We start from the raw sequence: 19,521 nt of genomic DNA, 5'->3' as shown, positions 1-19,521 counted from the left end.
TTGTGAATGGGAGTTCACTTGTGATTTGGCTCTCTGTTACTGGTGCACAGGAATGCTTGTGATTTTTTATCACAAAGTGTTCAGGAATAAAAGTCCAGGGGTGGTACAGTGAATCTGCAATATAATCAGTGGCCTAGGCAACTTGTATATTTATAATCTGCCATCTTTAGTTTGTTGGTTTCATCCATAAGATGCTCATTTCATCTTTACCTTTGTATTCTAGAAAGGGGCAATGCTTTGTATCAAGAAAGCACCTTTGTTCTCAGAAATCCCTAAAAAACTTCTGCTAGTCTGTGTCACATAGTCTTTCCTAGCTGCAAGGGAATCTGGGAAGATAATGTATATTAGTTGGGTACCTAAATGCCTTGAACAAAATTAGAGCAAAATGGATATTGAGTATGCAACTAGCAATGTCTGCCACAAGTAGGCCAAGTAAGCTTGGATTTTATCTTAGTGGTAGGTAGTAAGGAGTCTACATTAAAGGGATAAAAACAAAAACATGCAGATATTTTAGGAAAACTGTTATTGACATGCAGTGAGTTTGGTTGTACAGAGACAGTCTCAAAGACCAATTGCAGTGCACTTATCTTGGTGTGAATGAAGACTTAAAACCACATGAAAGAAAATAGATATTACAAGACTTTGTAAAGAAAGACTCAGTACCTGATGAGACTGAATATGTATATTGAAAGAACAGGAGAAGTTAAAGTACTCTGATTACTAGGAAATAATGGTAACACTTTATTATATTCCATTGATTCTAAGTCACAATTTTTCATATTTTGTTATTTCTGAATCCAGATATGTCTTACAGTTGGCAGTCTTCTACAGTTGCTTTTTTCTTCCTTAGTGCTATAGAGAATAATGGCAATCATATGAATCAATAGCATTTTAGCATCTATTAAATGCAGTTAGTGCCGTATGAAAATCAGTGGAAGGTGGTGGGAATCCAGTTTTGAGAGTAAATTATCAAGGTCAATTCTGTGTAAATTGTGCTTGGATGATGATCAAGCAGTGTCATTTCAAAAGCAGTAGAAAAGATAAGTGAGATTCCCAACTTGGGACTTTTCTACTAGTAGTGGCAAATTCAATCTCAATAGGAAAAACAGAAGAGCCAAAACCAAGAGGATACCGTGGGGAATACCTATATTCAGGTTTGGGAAGGGATAGAAGAAAAGCCACTAGTGATTAATAAAGATTTGTCCAAAAGATTGGAGAACCGGGAAGACCATATTAACTTTGTTAGTTTCTTGTGCTTTTACCCTCTGTGTGAGTTTCCCTGGGCTGCTGCAACAAAGTACCACAAACTGAATGGTTTAAAAAAAATTTATTCTCTCATAGTCAGAGGCCAGAAATCTGAACGACAGGTGTTAGCTCCCTTTGAAGGATCTTTCTCTCTTTGAAGATTGTAGGGAAGAATCCTTCCTTGTGTCTTCCAGCCTGTGGCAGCTGCCCACAATCCTTGGTGTTCTTTGACTTACAGCTCCAGTATATGATATTGTACTTTGGTATATGCATTCGTCTTTACATGACGTTCCCTGTCTCTCTGTTATGCCACTGGCTTCAAATCTCTCTCTCCGTAAAAGGACACCAGTCATTGGATTCAGGTCCCACCCTAATCCAGCATGACCTCATCTTAACTTGATTACATCTGCAAAGACTCTATTTCCAAATAAGGTCACATTCATTGGTAGCAAGGATTAAGACGTACTTTTTTTTTTTTTTTTTTTTACTTTAAGTTCTGGGATGCTTGTGCTGAACATGCAAGTTGTGTTTTTGGGTATTTTATTTTCTTTGTAGCAATTGTGAATGGAAGTTCACTCATTATTTGGCTCTCTGCTTGTCTGTTACTGGTGTATAGGAACACTTGTGATTTTTGCACATTGATTTTGTATCCCGAGACTTTGCTGAAGTTGTTTATCAGCTTAAGGAGTTTTGGGGCTGAGACAGTGGGGTTTTCTAAATATACAATTATGTCATCTGCAAACAGAGACAATTTGACCTTCTCTCTTCTTATTTGAATACCCTTGACTTCCTCTCTTCCTATTTGAATACTCTTTCTTTCTCTTGCCTGATTGCTCTGGCCAGAACTTCCAGTACTGTGTTGAATAGGGGTGGTGAGAGAGGGCGTCCTTGTCTTGTGCCGGTTTTCAAAGGGAATGCTTTCTGCTTTTACTCATTCAGTATGATACTGGCTGTGGGTTTGTCATAAATAGCTTTTAATATTTTGAGATATGTTCCATCAATACCTAGTTTATTGAGAATTTTTAGCATGAAGGGGTGTTTAATTTTTTTTATTTTTAATTTTTATTTATTTATTTTTCAGACGGAGTCTCACTCTGTCACCAGGCTGGAGTGCAGTGGTGTGATCTCAGCTCATTCAAGCAATTCTCCTGCCTCAGCCTCCTGAGTAGCTGGGACTACAGATTCGTGCCACCACACCCAGCTAATTTTTGTATTTTTAGTAGAGATGGGATTTCACCATGTTGGCCAGGATGGTCTCGATCTCTTGACCTCATGATCCGCCCGCCTCAGGATCCCAAAGTGCTGGGATTACAGACGTTAGCCACCACGCCCAGCCAGGGTGTTGAATTTTATTGAAGGCCTTTTCTGCATCTGTTGAGATAATCATGGTTTTTGTCATTGGTTCTGTTTTATGTGATGGATTACGTTTATTGATTTGCATGTTGAACCAGGCTTGCGTTCCAGGGATGAAGCCGACTCGATCCTGGTGGATAAGCTTTTTGATATTCTGATGGATTCAGTTTGCCAGTATTTTATTGAGGACTTTCACATCAATGTTCATCAGGTATATTGGCCTGATATTTTCTTTTTTTGTTGTTGTGCCTCTGCCAGGTTTTGGAATCAGGATGTTGCTAACCTCATAAAATGATTTAGGGAGGAGTCCCTCTTTTTCTGTTGTTAGGAATGGTACCAGCTTCTCTTTGTACCTTTGGTAGAATTCATCTGTGAATCCGTCTGGTGCTGGGCTTTTTTTGGTTGGTAGGCTATTTCAGGAGAGTTTATAGCATGAAGGGATGTTGATTTTTTTTTTTTTTTTTTTTTTTTTTTTGAGGTTCTGCCACAACTTCAGAATTTGTTATTGGTCTATTCAGGGATTCAACTTCTTCCTAGTTTAGTCTTGGGAGGGTGTATATGTCCAGGAATTTTCATCTAGATTTTCTAGTTTATTTGCGAAGAGGTGTTTATAGTATTCCCTGATGGTAGTTTGTATTTCTGTGGGATCAGTAATGATATCCCTTTTATCATTTTTTATTGTGTCTATTTGATTATTCTCTCTCTTCTTCTTTATTAATCTGGTTAGCAGTCTATTTTGTTAATCTTTTCGAAACACCAGCTCCTGGATTCATTAATTTTTTGAAAGGTTTTTCGTGTCTCTCTTTCGGTTCTGCTCTGTTCTTAGTTATTTCTTGTCTTCTGCTAGCTTTTGAATTTGTTTGCTCTTGCTTCTCTACTTCTTTTAATTGTAATGTTAAGGTATAGATTTTACATCTTTCCCACTTTCTGATGTGAGCATTTAGTGCTATAAATTTCCCTCTCAACTGTGCTTTTTAGCATGTCCCGGAGATTCTGGTACCTTGTCTCTTTGTTCTCATTGGTTTCAGAGAACTTCGTTATTTCTGCCTTAATTTCGTTATTTACCCAGTGGTCATTCAGGAGCAGGTTGTTTAGTTTCCATGTAGTTGTGCAGTTTTGAATGAGTTTCTTTTATGATTATTATTATTATTATTATTATTATTTATTATACTTTAAGTTCTAGGGAACATGTGCACAACGTGCAGGTTTGTTACATATGTATACATGTGTCATGTTGGTGTGCTGCACCCATTAACTCGTCATTTACATTAGGTATATCTTCTAATGCTATCCCTTCCCCCTCCCCCTGCCCCACAACAGGCCCCAGTGTGTGATGTTCCCCTTCCTGTGTCCAAGTGTTCTCATTGTTCAATTCCCACCTATGAGTGAGAACATGCGGTGTTTGGTTTTTTGTCCTTGTGATAGTTTGCTGAGAATGATGGTTTCCAGCTTCATCCATGTCCCTGCAAAGGACATGAACTCATCCCTTTTTATGGCTGCATAGTATTTCATGCTGTATATGTGCCACATTTTCTTAATCCTGTCTATCATTGATGGACATTTGGGTTGGTTCCAAGTCTTTGCTATTGTGAATAGTGCCGCAATAAACATACATGTTCAAGTGTCTTTATAGCAGCATGATTTATAATCCTTTGGGTATATACCCAGTAATGGGATGGCTGGGTCAAATGGTATTTCTAGTTCTAGATCCCTGAGGAATCACCACACTGTCTTCTACAATGGTTGAACTAGTTTACAGTCCCACCAACAGTGTAAAAAGTGTTCCTATTTCTCCACATCCTCTCCAGCACCTGTTGTTTCCTGACTTTTTAATGATCACCATTCTAACTAGTGTGAGATGGTATCTCATTGTGGTTTTGATTTGCATTTCTCTGATGGCCAGTGATGATGAGCATTTTTTCATGTGTCTGTTGGCTGCATAAATGTCGTCTTTAGAGAAGTGTCTGTTCATATCCTTCCCCCACTTTCTGATGGGGTTGTTGTTGTTTGTTTTTTTCTTGTAAATTTGTTTGAGTTCTTTGTAGATTCTGGATATTAGCCCTTTGTCAGATGAGTAGATTGTAAAAATTTTCTCCCATTCTGTAGGTTGCCTGTTCACTCTGATGGTAGTTTCTTTTGCTGTGCAGAAGCTCTTTAGTTTAATTAGATCCCATTTGTCAATTTTGGCTTTTGTTGCCATTGCTTTTGGTGTTTTAGACATGAAGTCCTTGCCCATGCCTATGTCCTGAATTGTATTGCCTAGGTTTTCTTCTAGGGTTTTTATGGTTTTAGGTCTAATATTTAAGTCTTTAATCCATCTTGAATTAATTTTTGTATAAGGTGTAAGGAAGGGATCCAGTTTCAGCTTTCTACATATGGCTAGCCAGTTTTCCCAGCACCATTTATTAAATAGGGAATCCTTTCCCCATTTCTTGTTTTTGTCAGATTTGTCAAAGATCAGATGGTTGTAGATGTGTGATATTATTTCTGAGGGCTCTGTTCTGTTCCATTGGTCTGTATCTCTGTTTTGGTACCAGTACCATGCTGTTTTGGTTACTGTAGCCTTGTGGTATAGCTTGAAGTCAGGTAGTGTGGTGCCTCCAGCTTTATTCTTTTGGCTTAGGATTAACTTGGCAATGCAGGCTCTTTTTTGGTTCCATATGAACTTTAAAGTAGTTTTTTCCAATTCTGTGAAGAAAGTCATTGGTAGCTTGATGGGGATGGCATTGAATCTATAAATTACCTTGGGCAGTATGGCCATTTTCACGATATTGATTCTTCCTATCCATGAGCATGGAATATTCTTCCATTTGTTTGTATCGTCTTTTATTTCATTGAGCAGTGGTTTATAGTTCTCCTTGAAGAGGTCCTTCACATCCCTTGTAAGTTGGATTCCTAGGTATTTTATTTTCTTTGAAGCAATTGTGAATAGGAGTTCACTCATGATTTGGCTCTCTGTTTGTCTGTTATTGGTGTATAAGAATGCTTGTGATTTTTGCACATTGATTTTGTATCCAGAGACTTTGTTGAAGTTGCTTATCAGCTTGAGGAGATTTGGGGCTGAGATGATGGGGTTTTCTAAATATACAATCATGTCATCTGCAAACAGGGACAATTTGACTTCCTCTTTTCCTAATTGAATACCCTTTATTTCTTTCTCCTGCCTGATTGCCCTGGCCAGAACTTCCAACACTGTGTTGAATAGGAGTGGTGAGAAAGGGCATCCCTGTCTTGTGTCAGTTTTCAAAGGGAATGCTTCCAGTTTTTGCCCATTCAGTATGATATTGGCTGTGGATTTGTCATAAATAGGTCTTATTATTTTGATATATGTCCCATTAATACTTAATTTATTGAGAGTTTTTAGCATGAAGGGTTGTTGAATTTTGTCAAAGGCCTTTTCTGCATCTATTGAGATAATCATGTCTTTTTTGTCTTTGGTTCTGTTTATATGCTGGATTACGTTTATTGATTTGCATATGTTGAACCAGCCTTGCATCCCAGGGATGAAGCCCACTTGATCATGGTGGATAAGCTTTTTGATGTGCTGCTGGATTCGGTTTGCCAGTATTTTATTGAGGATTTTTGCATTGATGTTCATCAGGGATATTGGTCTAAAATTCTCTTTTTTTGTTGTGTCTCTGCCAGGCTTTGGTATCAGGATGGTGCTGGCCTCATAAAATGAGTTAGGGAGGATTCCCTCTTTTTCTACTGATTGGAATAGTTTCAGAAGGAATGGTACCAGCTCCTCTTTGTACCTCTGGTAGAATGAGTTTCTTAATCCTGAGTTCTAATTTGATGGCACTGTGGTCTGAGAGGCTGTTTGTTACGATTTCTGTTCTTTTGCATTTGCTGAGGTGTGTTTTACTTCCAATTATGTGGTCTATTTTAGAATAAGTGCCATGCGGTGCTGAGAAGAATGTATATTCTGTTGATTTGTGGTGGAGAGTTCTATAGCTATCTATTAGGTCTGCTTGGTCCAGAGCTGAGTTCAAGTCCTGAATATCTTTGTTAATTTTCTGTCTCATTGATCTGTCTAATATTGACAGTGGGGTGTTAAAGTCTCCCACTATTATTGTGTGGGAGTCTAAATCTCTTTGTAGGTCTCTAAGAACTTGTTTTATGAATCTGGGTGCTCCTGTATTGCATATATATGTATTTAGGATAGTTAGCTCTTCTTGTTGCATTGATCCGTCTGCCATTATATAATGCCCTTCTTTGTCTTTTTTGATCTTTGTTGGTTTAAAGACTGTTTTATCAGAGACTATGATTGCAGCCCCTGCTTCTTTTTTTTCTTTCCATTTGCTTGGTAAATATTCCTCCATCCCTTTATTTTGAGTCTGTGTGTGTCTTTGACCCACATGAGATAGGTCTGAACACAGCACACCAATGGGTTTCGACTCTTTGTCCAATTTGCCAGTCTGTGTCTTTTAATCGGGGCATTTAGCCCATTTACATTTAAGGTTAATATTGTTATATGCAAATTTGATGCTGTCGTCATGATGCTAGCTGGTTATTTTGCACATTCGTTGATGCAGTTTCTTTATGTTATTGGTCTTTGTATTTTGGTGTGTTTTTGCAGTGGCTGGTACCAGTTTTTCTTTTCCATATTTAGTGCTTCCTTCAGGAGCTCTTGTAAGGCAAGCCTGGTGGTTACAAAATCCCTCAGCATTTGCTTGTCTGTAAAGGATTTTATTTCTCACTTATGAAACGTAGTTTGTCTGGATATGAAATTCTGGGGTGAAAATTCTTTTCTTTAAGAATTTGAATATTGGCCCCCACTCTCTGTAGAGAGATCCGCTGTTAGTCTGATGGCTTCCCTCTGTAGGTAACCTGACCTTTCTCTGTGGCTGCCCTTAACATTTTTCCTTCATTTCAACCTTGGAGAATCTGATGATTATGTCTCTTGGGGTTGCTATTCTCGAGGAGTATCTTAGTGGTGTTCTCTGTATTTCCTGAATTTGAATGTTGGCCTGTGTTGCTAGGTTGGGGAAGTTGTCCTGGATAATATTCTGAAGTGTGTTTTCCAACTTGGTTCATTTCTCCCTGTCACTTTCAGGGACCTCAGTCAATCGTAGGTTTGGTCTTTTCACATAGTCCCATATTTCTTGGAGGCTTTGTTCCTTTTCAGTCTTTTTTTCTCTAATCCTGTCTTCATGCCTCGTTTCAGTAAGTTGATCTTCATTCTCTGTATCTTTCTTCCGCTTGGTCCATTCAGCTACTGATACTTGTGTATGCTTTGTGAAGTTCTCGTGCTGTGTTTTTTAGCTCTATCAGGTCATTTATGTTCTTCTGTAAACTGGTTATTCTAGTTAGCAGTTCCTGTAACCTTTTGTCAAGGTTCTTAGCTTCCTTGCATTGGGTGAGATAGAACATGCTCCATTAGTACAGAGGAGTTTGTTATTACCCACCTTCTGAAGCCTACTTCTGTCGATTTGTCAAATTCATTCTCTGTCCAGTGTTGTGCCCTTGCTGGAGAGGAGTTGCAATCATTTGGAGAAGAGGCATTCTGGTTTTTGGAATTTTCAGCGTTTTTGTGCTGGTTTTTCCTCATCTTCGTGGATTTATCTATCTTTGATCTTTGAGGCTGATGACCTTTGGATGGGTTTGGATGGGGTGTCTGTGTGGAGGTTCTTTTTGTTGATGTTGATGTTATTGCTTTCTGTTTGTTAGTTTTTCTTCTAACAGGCCCCTCTTTTGAAGGTCTGCTGCAGTTTGTTGGAGGTCCACTCCAGACCCTATTTGCCTGGGTATCACCAGCGGAGGCTGCAGAACAGCAAAGATTGCTGCCTGCTCCTTCCTCTGGATGCTTCATCCCAGAGGGGCACCGGCCTGATGCCAGCCGGAGCTCTCCTGTATGAGGTGTCTGTCACCCCTGTTGGGAAGTCTTTCCCAGTCAGGAGGCATGGGGGTCAGGGACCCACTTGAGGAGGCAGTCTGTCCCTTTGCAGAAGTCGAGCACTGTGCTGGTAGAACCCTCCTTGTCAGTATCCGCTGCTCTCTTCAGAACCCGCAGGCAGGGACGTTTAAGTCCACTGAAGCTGCAACCACAGCCGCCCCTTCTCCCAGGTGCTCTGTCCCAGTAAGATGGGATTTTTATCTATAAGCCCCTGACTGGGGCTGCTGTCTTTCTTTCAGAGATGCCCTGCCCAATGAAGAGGAATCTAAAGAGGCAGTCTGGCCGCAGCCACTGTGCCACACTGTGTTGAGTTCTGCCCAGTTGGAACTTCCAGGCCTTTTTAGCGCTGTCAGGGGAAAACCAGCTACTCAAGCCTTAGTAATGGCGGATGGCCCTCCCCCGACCAAGCTTGATTGTCCCAGGTCAACTTCAGACTGCTGTGCTGGCAGTGAGAATTTCAAGCCAGTGGTTCTTAGCTTGCTGGGCGAGGTGGGAGTGGGACCTGCTGAGTGAGACCACTTGGCTCCCTGGCTTCAGCCCCCTTTGCAGGGGAGTGAATGGTTCTGTCTCACTGTAGTTCCAGGCACCACTGGTGTATGAAAAAAGAAGAGCTAGCTTGGTGTCTGCCCAAACAGCCGCCCAGTTTTGTGCTTGAAACCCAGGGCCCTGGTGATGTAGCACACGAGGGAATCTCCTGGTCTGCGGATTGCAAAAACTGTGGGAAAAGCGTAGTATCTGGGCCAGATAGCACAGTCCCTCACAGCTTTCCTTGGCTCCTTGCACCTCCTGGGTGAGGTAACACCCCACCCTGCTTCTGCTCACCCTCTGTGGGCTGCACCCACTGCCTAACTAGTCCCAGTGAGATGAACAGGGTACCTCATTGGAAATGCAGACACCTGCCTTCTGTGTTGGTCTCACTGGGAGCTGCAGACTGGAGCTGTTCCTATTCGGCCATCTTGCCAGCAGCCAAGACGTAGTGTCTTTTTGGGGGAAATAATGTCACCCACAGCAGCCACTGAAGTTCATATTCCTGAATTGGGGTCAAAATAGTTGTGAAGAATTTACATGAACACACATCCAACAAAATATTTAATTTCAAGAAATCATAGCTATTTGTTGATCCAACCAAGTTTTTACTAAACTACCAGAGTCAGTAATTGAAAACACCTTGGTACCTTCTGAGTAACGAACTGCCTACTGAATAATTATAATTTTAATCATTTAAGAAAGTAGGAACCCAAATATTAATCTATCTAGATATCTAAGATATTTAGTTAGGCATGTGAAATAGTCATCCTTTACCACTCCCAAGTATATATAATCAGTTATATATATATATCTGTTAAATATCTTCCTAAGATATTTAGTTAGGCATGTGAAATAGTCATCCTTTACCACTCCCAAGTATATATAATCAGTTCAGGTTTTGCCTTTATGATAGTTTTGTTTTTGTTTGAGACTGAGTCTCGCTCTGTCACCCAGGCTGGAATGCAGTAGCATGATCTCAGCTCACTGCAACCTCTCCCTCCTGGGTTCAAGCAATTCTCCTGCCTCAGCCTCCCAAGTAGCTGGGACTGCAGGCACACACCACCACACCCAGCTAATATTTGTATTTTTAGTAGAGATGGAGTTTCACCATGTGAGCCAGGTTGGTCTCAAACTCCTGACCTCAAGTGATCCACCCACCTCCGCCTCCCAAAATGCTGGGATTACAGGCCTGAGCCACTGCACCCAGCCCTTTATGATGTTATTAACAAGAGTTAATAAGTAGAACAAACCTTTCAGTTATATAAGTAGAATCTGTTACCTATATATTATTATAAATGGATTCTATAAAGCAGACATGGCAACCACTCTGAATCAGATAATCCTAATGTGGTTTGTTTCTTGTGTTTTTTTGTTTTGTTTTTGTGGTTTTTTGAGCCAGTATCTTGCCCTGTTGCTCAGGCTGGAGTGCTGTGGTGTGATGTCAGCTCACTGCAACTTCTGCCTCCTGAGTTCAAGTAATTGTCCTGCCTCAGCCTCCCAAGTAGCTGGGATTACAGGTGCCTGCCACCACACCTGGCTAATTTTTGTATTTTTAGTGGAGACAGGATTTCACCATGTTGGCCAGGCTGGTCTCGAACTCCTGACCTCAAGTGAACGCCTGCCTCAGCCTCCCAAAGTGCTGAGATTACAGCCGTGAGCCACCATGCCTGACTCCAATATGATTTTTTTTCCTTGCCTTCATGGCAAATGTACTGATCACTCTCAACAAACCAATCTTAATTCCAAACTTACATACTAAAACAAAGCCATACAGAAAAAAGTAAATTCTTTGCGGTATTGAAGGCAGTCAGTAAATTTGAGAGGGAGAAAAGGAAGATGTGCATGGTACTTTTTCCCCTATAAGTTCCATAAGTGTATTTAATTTTACTTACTAATTTGTTAAAGAACATCTCTGAGAGGTATTTTGTCTTTCTAGGTATGGAAAATATAATGTTTAGTATATTATTTTCAAATTTCCAAAATAATAATTTGATTATCCATGAAATTAGTTCAGATAGGATTTTACCTGCTGTTTTAAGTTCCCCTTGTTGCCACTTGCCCATGGAAAGGTTGTAAAATTCAGTATCAACTTGCAGCAAATAAAAGCAATAAATACAACAAATTTAAAGGAGAAAAAAGACTGCTGGTTTTAGGTTGGGCCTTGTTACTTAAAAAGATAACTCCCTAGTCCTTCTAACCCCATCCCCACTCCTAGGCAAACCACTGTAAATATTAATAGTTGCCTATTCTGGATATTTTATATCAGTGGGATCATGAAATACGTGGGTTTTTTTTCTCACTGGCTTATGTTTTTACCATAATGTTTTCACAGTTCATCTGTGTTATACCTTGTAAAGTTTTGAAATGGTTTTGCCAGTCAGAGATCTGAACTTGGCCTCCAGGGCCAGTTCAGATGAACTAATCCAAGCTATGTTCATCCTCTCATTATAGTTTATTTCTCTTGTAGACCGTTAACACAGTAGGCAGGCAGGCAGATGATCTTCAGAGCAGGTGTTAGTCTAGAAAACAATTTCACCAAGGAGCAACACAATCTGAATAACCAAAATATTTTCAAAAGACTGTTTCTAGGAAAACAAAACAAACCTGACAGCGAAGGGCTTCATTGAACTATTTGAGCTTAATTCAGCATGAACTTACATCCCAGCCAAGGGCAGGTGGCACCTCAAAAGGGATTTTATATCTGCCATCTCATCCAGGATCCCAGGACAAAAGCAACAAGGAATTTAGCTGAATCTCAGTGGATCTTTATTTCTGCCAGGGCCCTGTAGCCAAAGACCACCTATGATTGAACAGGTTGAGTTTGTTGCTCGTTTACAACAAGGGAGATTATACACCATGGGGTTTTTAGGGTTGGTTCTCAGTAAGAAAGTGTTAAAAAGGCCTTAGCGCAGGATTTGGCCTTGTGTTGGGTGATTTCAGGGATGCTTACTCTCTGTTAGGGAGGGTTCAAGGAAGTGAGGTTTGCTCAGGACTGGTGATGTCAGAAAGGAGAGAGAATTCTGTTATTGAATATCTTAATAAATACTATCTAGGAATGCAGACTAAAGTGAATCTATAGCAGTAGTGGCTCATTAGCCGGCGAGAGATGGGGATGACTGGTATGTTTCTGATTGCACAAATAAAAGTGTTTTTTAGTCTCGCTTTAAGTAAGGGTCACAGAGTGACTTGATCTTACGTTGTTTCGTGAGACTGTTTATGTTCCCCAGGAGAATACTGTGGCTGTAAGGACCAGGCCCCACCCCTAAATGAGTGCCAAGACTGTTTCTGAATGTTGGAAGATGTTTCCCTTTTTCAAGTATAAAGTGAGATCTTATATTGAAAACCTTTTAGAACAATGCCTGGCACATGGTAAATACTCAGTAGGAGATGACCACCGTAATTGCTTTTCAGTTCCAGAGGAATCTTTGTAAGTATCTTGAATACCTGAACAGTGGCAGCAGCAACTTGAGTTTGATGCGACAGAAGCTATTATACAGCACTTCTAATTGGGGGGAGAGTCGACTCTGTCTTGATAAGCTAGCCCTGAACCATATAAAGCTGATTGTCTCTATGAATCAGTTTTACTGTTTCACAAGGTGAAAAGTGTCTGACCAGAATTCTTAGCCTCACTACCACTGAGAACAGAATCCCTATAGGGTAGAAAGGAAACTTCATTTTAATAATTTAAGAAACATCACTGTCACCTCAGGAAAGTAATATTGCGCATATATATGTGTGTGTATGTGTATATATATGTGTATGTATTCTGCTGTTAAATCAGTTTAACTGAAATTCCAATTCATATGATTACTTGTGTTATTTGCAAAAATCATCATTTCAAGAAAAACAGTTGCAATTTATTTTTTGCTGATAGTTGCATAAGTGATATAATAACACTATGTGTTTACCTCCACAGTATACATAGAATTCCAAAAGTCTGTTTTAACTCATTTTAGCTTGGAGTGGCTTTCGTTTTTAGCTTTTGGTGCATTCAGTAGCCACGGGTGAGGGAAAATGGTTTTGCTTTGCATGCTCACTATCCATTGAATTAGGGGATCTAGACATTTTAGAGTGTAGAGATGGATTTGTTTTAAGAAGGACCATCTGCTAGATGTATCTTGTACTGAATTTTAGTTCTTTTCAACCAGCTTTTTAAACAAACCTTTGGCGGTACTAGAATCAGTCCCAGACAGTGTGGTTTTTATTCTCACCTCACCAAGAGTCCACTCCCTCCTAGAAAGAATATGGCCTGCCTGATAGTGAGAAGCAAATGTCAGTCTTCTTGGCCTACCCTTATCACAACTCCAGGCACTTTTTTGGCAAGCCTTTGCCTATAAGCTTTAATATTGTCTGTGCTCTGAATAAGTTCAGAATACCGTAAAATAGATCTTTATGTCCATGGGACCAAGTCTAAATACTGGCGTTTTTCCAGTTTTTTATCCCAGGACTGATTGAAAAGTTAATGTTTATTTCTCTTTTCTTTAAGGAAAAAACTGAGAATGGGAAGATACTGACAAGTAAACAATTCTTTCTTAAAATGCAGCATTATCTGGTTCTCTATCCTACATCTGGATTAAAAACGAGTCAGAAGAACCCAGGAATAACTTGCATAAGTAGACATAGGGGAAAAGCAGAAATGCCGTTTGATAGTAAGAGAAAGAAAAAGAGAAGACACACACAGAAATGCTACACACATACCAGAAGGGATGGAATGGGAAGACCAGAAAGAATGGGGGTGCAATTGGGAATGAATGTAAACACACATAGTCCTGCCTATTTTCAAAAGCCTCAGAATATATGCAAGTATTAGAACACTGTATAATAATGAGTGTTCTTTATTATTGTGGTGAGTCATCAAGAAACGAAAAATAAGTTATATTTGGTATCCTTCATTTAAGAAGTCAAGGCAAAATGTAATCCTGTCACAAGTTTTCCAGTACAAATGATTAAATAAAGTTTGGATGCCTTAAAATTTAGTTTTTTAAAACACTTTTTACTTAAGTGGATAATGTACCTGTTTCCTAATGACAGCAATTCAAGTGTTCCAAAGAGGGAAACTTAAGTATTAGATTCCAAATTTTCATCAGAAGGAAATTTCATCCCGTATGATCATTAGCAGATGATACTTATTAAATGTTCACACGTATATAGTGGTGTACAAACTGTTACAGTTAGTACATTTTCTTTTTTTTTTTTTTGAGACGGAGTTTCTCTCATTGCCCAGGCTGGAGTGCAATGGCACGGTCTCAGCTCACTGCAACCGCCGCCTCCCAGGTTCAAGTGATTCTCCTGCCTCGGTCTCCCGAGTAGCTGGGATTACAGGCATGCGCCACCACACCCAGCTAATTTTGTATTTTTAGTAGAGACGGGGTTTCTCCCTGTTGGTCAGGCTGGTCTCGAACTCCTGACCTCAGGTGATCCACCTGCGTCGGCCTCCCAAAGTGCTGAGATTACAGGCATGAACCACTGCGCCCAGCCACATTTTCATTTTCATTAAAATATTATAAGCAAAAGCTTGTTTGCTGTTAAAAGACCAAAATTCTCAGAGGCTCAGATTTGTTCATTTGGTGCAACACAGCTAGTTTGTGTTCAGTAAATAAATTGGCAGAGTTCGTTACCTAATGAGAATAAGCTAGGTTGTTTGAGTCTACTGTCCCACAACAAACAACAAATTTTAAGTTTTTAAAAATTCACTTTTAAACTGTTTGAAAAGCTGAAAAGATGGCCAAGGAACTGCAAGGTTAAATTAGGGGAGAAAGCCTGGCCCAGGGAGGTAAGTAGATCATCACAGCACTAAAATCAGTTTTGCCTTTAAGACATTTGCCAAAACACAAATGGGCTTTGGTTGATCAACTCAAAGAGCAGGAGAAATGAAACTGAAAGCTCAGAGTGTGTAAAAGTTGTAAAGTCTTAGAAAAGTTGCCCCACACATTAAGCAGGGAGCAGGTTTACATTAGAACTAAACCTGCTCCCTGCTTAATGTGTGTATTGTAACACATACCTGATTGGTAATAATTTAAAAATCCAGCAATACCAAGTGTTGGTAAGGATATGGAGCAAGACAACTCTGATACACTGCTAGCAGTGATGTAAATTTAGTACAATCATTTTGGAAAAGAATTTAGTATTTTCTGATAAGGTTGAAGATAAATGTATTCAGTGACCTAGCAGCTCCATTCCTACATATATACCACTTCCATTCCTAAGTATATACTGTGGAGAAAAGCATGCTCATGTGCATTGTCCTTTGGGATTGTACTGTCAGAACTAAACCTGCTCCCTGTCCTCCATACTCCAGGGGACTGTAGAAAAACCTGCCTTGGCAGTGAGCAGACTAGAAAAGGAAAAAGAGAGGAAAACACATCCCTGAGAAGTTACTGCTAGACCACGTACAGATTGGTACAACACAGACTTTGAGTGGGTAGGCCAAGGAATCTCAAACAGTGAATCTCATATAGATAATGCTGCCCAGGAACCTAGCAGAAGCAAACATAAAACGTCTCTGGAAAAGGGCATTATGTATCCTGACCTCAGCAACTCAATTACCTACAAATAATTTTCAAGGGCAATAACCAGTCGAAAAATTACCAGAGCACTCAAGAAAACAAGGCAGAGAGAGAACCAACAGGAAAAAAAAATGTGTTTTTTAAATGCAGCAGAAATATACTGGCATTGCCACTTGGCGTAGTTTTCAAGCACAGATATAAAGTAAATATGCTTACTGTATTTAACAAAATAAACATGAACAATAATTGCAGAGAACAGTAAACTATAAAAAGTGACATAGCAGATTTAAGGAGTACCAAATGGGACTTTTAGAGAAAAATGATAATCAAAATTAAAATCTCCGTGAACATTTTGGCAGCACATCGCACTCAACAGAAGAGAGAATTAGGAAATTAAAAGATTAACTAGAAGAAATTACTTCAGTGCTACACAGAGAGAGACACAGTGGTGGAAACTGCAGTAGCAAAGAGGAGAAGGGTGTGGAAGACAACAAATGTAGGTTTGATGGGAGCTTTAAACAGAGAAGAGAGGTTGGCTGAGAATTTTCTAGATTTGATGAAAGACACCAGTCCCAAACAGGAATAGTAAAAAGAAACACAGACCTAGATACATCGTAGAGAAAATTCAGGGAAAAAAAAAAAATGTCATATTCTTCAAAAGAATATGACTTTTTAACACCACCAGAAACCAGTGGGATGATATCCTCAGTGTGCTGAAAGAAAATAACTCCCAGTCTACATTTCTACACAGGGTAAAAGTATCTTTCAAGAATGAATTATATTTGAAAAATATATAAATGAAATATTTATATTTGAAAATATATAAATGAAATGTTTTCAAACAAAAAGAATTGATCATCAGCAAATCATTGCCAAAAAAGTTACAAAGAATGGACTTTTGGCAGAAGTGAAGTGAGCATAGATGGGAGGTTTCATTTGCAAGAATGAACAGCAAAGGAAGAGGTAAATATGAGAACATGTATATATGATAATGTCTGTGGGACTTAATCAGAACAAAGAAGTGAAATATCAGACAATTTGTAAATGGCAGGATGGAAGTGGTGGGAAATGGAGTTAAAGCTTCTAGGATCTTTATGTTATCCAGAAGGAAGTAAAAGTTTTAACTTTCGACTTTGGTAAACAAAGTATATCTCTAATTTGTAAGGCAACCAATAAAAAGAAATAGGAAAATATTGTGTAACTTCTAAACAAATAGAAGGGGAGAAGTGGAATATTTATTTCCACTTGTATTCAACAAGCTGATTCTCAAATGTATACAGGAATGCAGAAGGCAAAAAATAGCCAGAATGTTCAGAAAGCAAATGAACAGGGGCAGAGAACTTTCTCTACTTGATAGCAAGATTTATTATAAAGCTACAGTAACTAAAGATTGGCATTAATACAAGGACAAATAAGCAGATGGAACTAACAGAAAACCCGAAAACAGACCTATGTATTTGTACATGACATACGACAGAGGAGGCACTGCAGACCTTTCATGACGTTCGGTCACAAAGTCAACTCCAATGGCTTAAAGAAAAAACAAAGCATAAGGCAAAACATGATCCTTTCCATAAGATAATTTCAGACAGGGAAAGATTTTTTAAAAACAAGACCAAAAAGCCGTAACAATGAGAAAAAGATGAATTAAATTAAAATGTTAAACTTTGGTCATCAGAAGAAGCCATAGAAAGGTAAAAAAAGCCATGGGGTGGGAAAGGTATTTGTAGTGTGTGTCGCTGACCAAGGGCTTGTATACAGATGGTGAAAAGAACTCTTACGCTAAAAAGGCAGACAACTCGGGCATTTCACAAAAGAGGGAGCAAGGGAGATTCCGTAAATATGTGACACTAGATTCACCTCAGTAGTAATAAGGGAAATGCAATTCAAACCACCGTGAAATATTGTAACACATACACCAGGTTGGTAATAATTTTAAAAACCAGTGGTAATAACTTAAAAATCCAGCAACACCAAATGTTGGTAAGGAGGTAAGGATATGGAGCAGCACAACTCTGATACACTAGCAGTGATGTGAATTTAGTACAGTCACTCTGGAAAGAGTTTAGTATTTTCTAATAAGGTTGAAGATAAATGTGTTCAGTGACCTAGCAATTCCATTCCTACACATATACCACCTCCATTCCTAAGTCTTTACCATGGAGAAAAGCATGCTCATGTGCATTAAGGATATTCATAGCAGCATTGTTCTTAATAGCCAAAAAACTGTTCATCAAGAGTAAAATGGATAATGATGAATATTATAAACAATGAAAATAAACTTTGGTTACACGTAAAAACGATGAGTCCACAATGTTGGAGGAAAGAAGCAAGACAAAAGAATACATGTATGACCCGATTTATATAAAACAGCCAGACAACACTAAAAAGTATTGTTTATGGCAAGCCTTGGCAAACTTTCCTTTAAAGGCAAAATGATAACTGTTTTAGACATAACTGCCACATGGTCTCTGTCACAACCAAAAGCTACTAAACTCTGCCACTGTAGGGCAGAAGCAGCCCTAGTCCAGCCAAAGCTGTGTTCAGCAAGAACGAATACCTACTTTATGGATACTTGTATTCAAGATAAAGTTACTTTTAAAAGTGAGAGAATGGGAGGAGGAAAATGATAACCATAAGAAGCTTTTGGAGAAGGGAGGGGTTTATGATCAGGGAAGGCTGAATGGGGACTTCCAGGATGCTGGCAGTGCTTTCGTGTGGCTCGTGTGTGAAGGTTGCCCGGGTGTTCACTTTATCTGTTAAATTCTGTATAAAAGTTGTACAACAAGTTGTGTATGTCTTCAATAAGTTTTAAAAAATAAAAATTTCAGTGTTTTCCTTAAATGGTTAATTATTCAGTTTTATGTGGATTTTTGTTCGCTTTTGAATTGCCCTGCTTGCTTTCTGAAATGTGTCAAAGAAATAGTTCTAAAAGAACTTAAATAGTAATATAAGACTATTATCTTACATGTGACTTTTTTTTTAATCACAAACATTTAAAAATATAGAACACGGCCGGGTGCGGTGGCTCACACCTGTAATCCCAGCACTTTAGGAGGCCGAGGCAGGTGGATCACAAGGTCAGGAGATCGAGACCATCCTGGCTAACACGGTGAAACCCCATCCCTACTAAAATACAAAAAATGAGCTGGGCGTGGTGGCAGGCGCCTGTAAGTCCCAGCTACTCGGGAGGCTGAGGCAGGAGAATGGCGTGAACCCGGGAGGCGGAGCTTGCAGTGAGCCAACATCGCGCCACCGCACTCCAGCCTGGGCGACAGAGCGAGACTCAGTCTCAAAAAAAAAAAAAAATGTAGAACACTACTTTGGATTAATAATTCAGGATATGAACACTAGATAATATATGTCAGAGGCTTAGATATAATATAGCTTTCAGTTACAATCTTGGCTTATTCACACCAAAGGATTACAGTTGTCCTCTTTCTCTTATTCACAGGCTCAGTAGATGAAGGCGTTTCTGAGGGGTTGCCTACACTTCAAAGCACGTCTAGCACTAATGCTCCTCCGGATGATGATGATCGGTCAGTACTAATATAGCATTTCGTTACCTCGTAAGGGTTGTGTTTACAACTCCAAATTCAAGCATTTCATCTCAGAGTTGTAGAAGTTTATTACAACCTCACTTCAGTATACTTTTCAAAGTAATGAAGTAGCATCATCACATTATAAATTAGAGCACCTATACAAGGCTTTTTTTTTTTCCCAGCATTTCCAAAACTACCTAGTCCCATTGCTTTAAATCGTATCTATCAAGTGTTGGCAAACTATGAACCACAGGCCAATTCCAGCCTACCACCTTTATTTGTAAATCAAGTATTATTGGAACACAACCACGCTCATTTGCTGACATACTGTTTGTGGATGGCAGAGTTGAGTGGTTGAAACAGACTGTACGGTGTGCAAAGTCAGAACGTGTGCTGTATGGACTGCTGTGAAAAACATCTGCCAAAGTCTGATCTGTATACCCATAACTCC

General features: G+C 39.3%; 1 protein-coding gene across 11 annotated transcripts in view; it reads left to right on the top strand.

Moving 5' to 3' along the window:
- ZBTB44 (zinc finger and BTB domain containing 44) overlaps positions 1–19,521 on the top strand; it is a 90,254-nt gene that overhangs the window by 56,600 nt on the left and 14,133 nt on the right. For all 11 annotated transcript variants that reach the window (XR_008511519.2, XM_054525449.1, XM_054525450.1 and 8 more), the window contains one exon: positions 18,983–19,067. Coding sequence is in view for 10 of the 11 variants with exons in the window: in XM_054525449.1 (XP_054381424.1) it covers positions 18,983–19,067 (85 nt within the window). In the remaining variant the exon portion in view is untranslated. The remainder of the gene's footprint in view (positions 1–18,982; positions 19,068–19,521) is intronic.

Source organism: Pongo abelii, chromosome 9 (assembly GCF_028885655.2).
Source record: "Pongo abelii isolate AG06213 chromosome 9, NHGRI_mPonAbe1-v2.0_pri, whole genome shotgun sequence".
In the NCBI taxonomy this organism is placed as follows: Eukaryota; Metazoa; Chordata; class Mammalia; order Primates; family Hominidae; genus Pongo; species Pongo abelii.
Note: the sequence above shows the minus strand (reverse complement) of the source record. Positions and strands in the feature narration are given on the sequence as shown.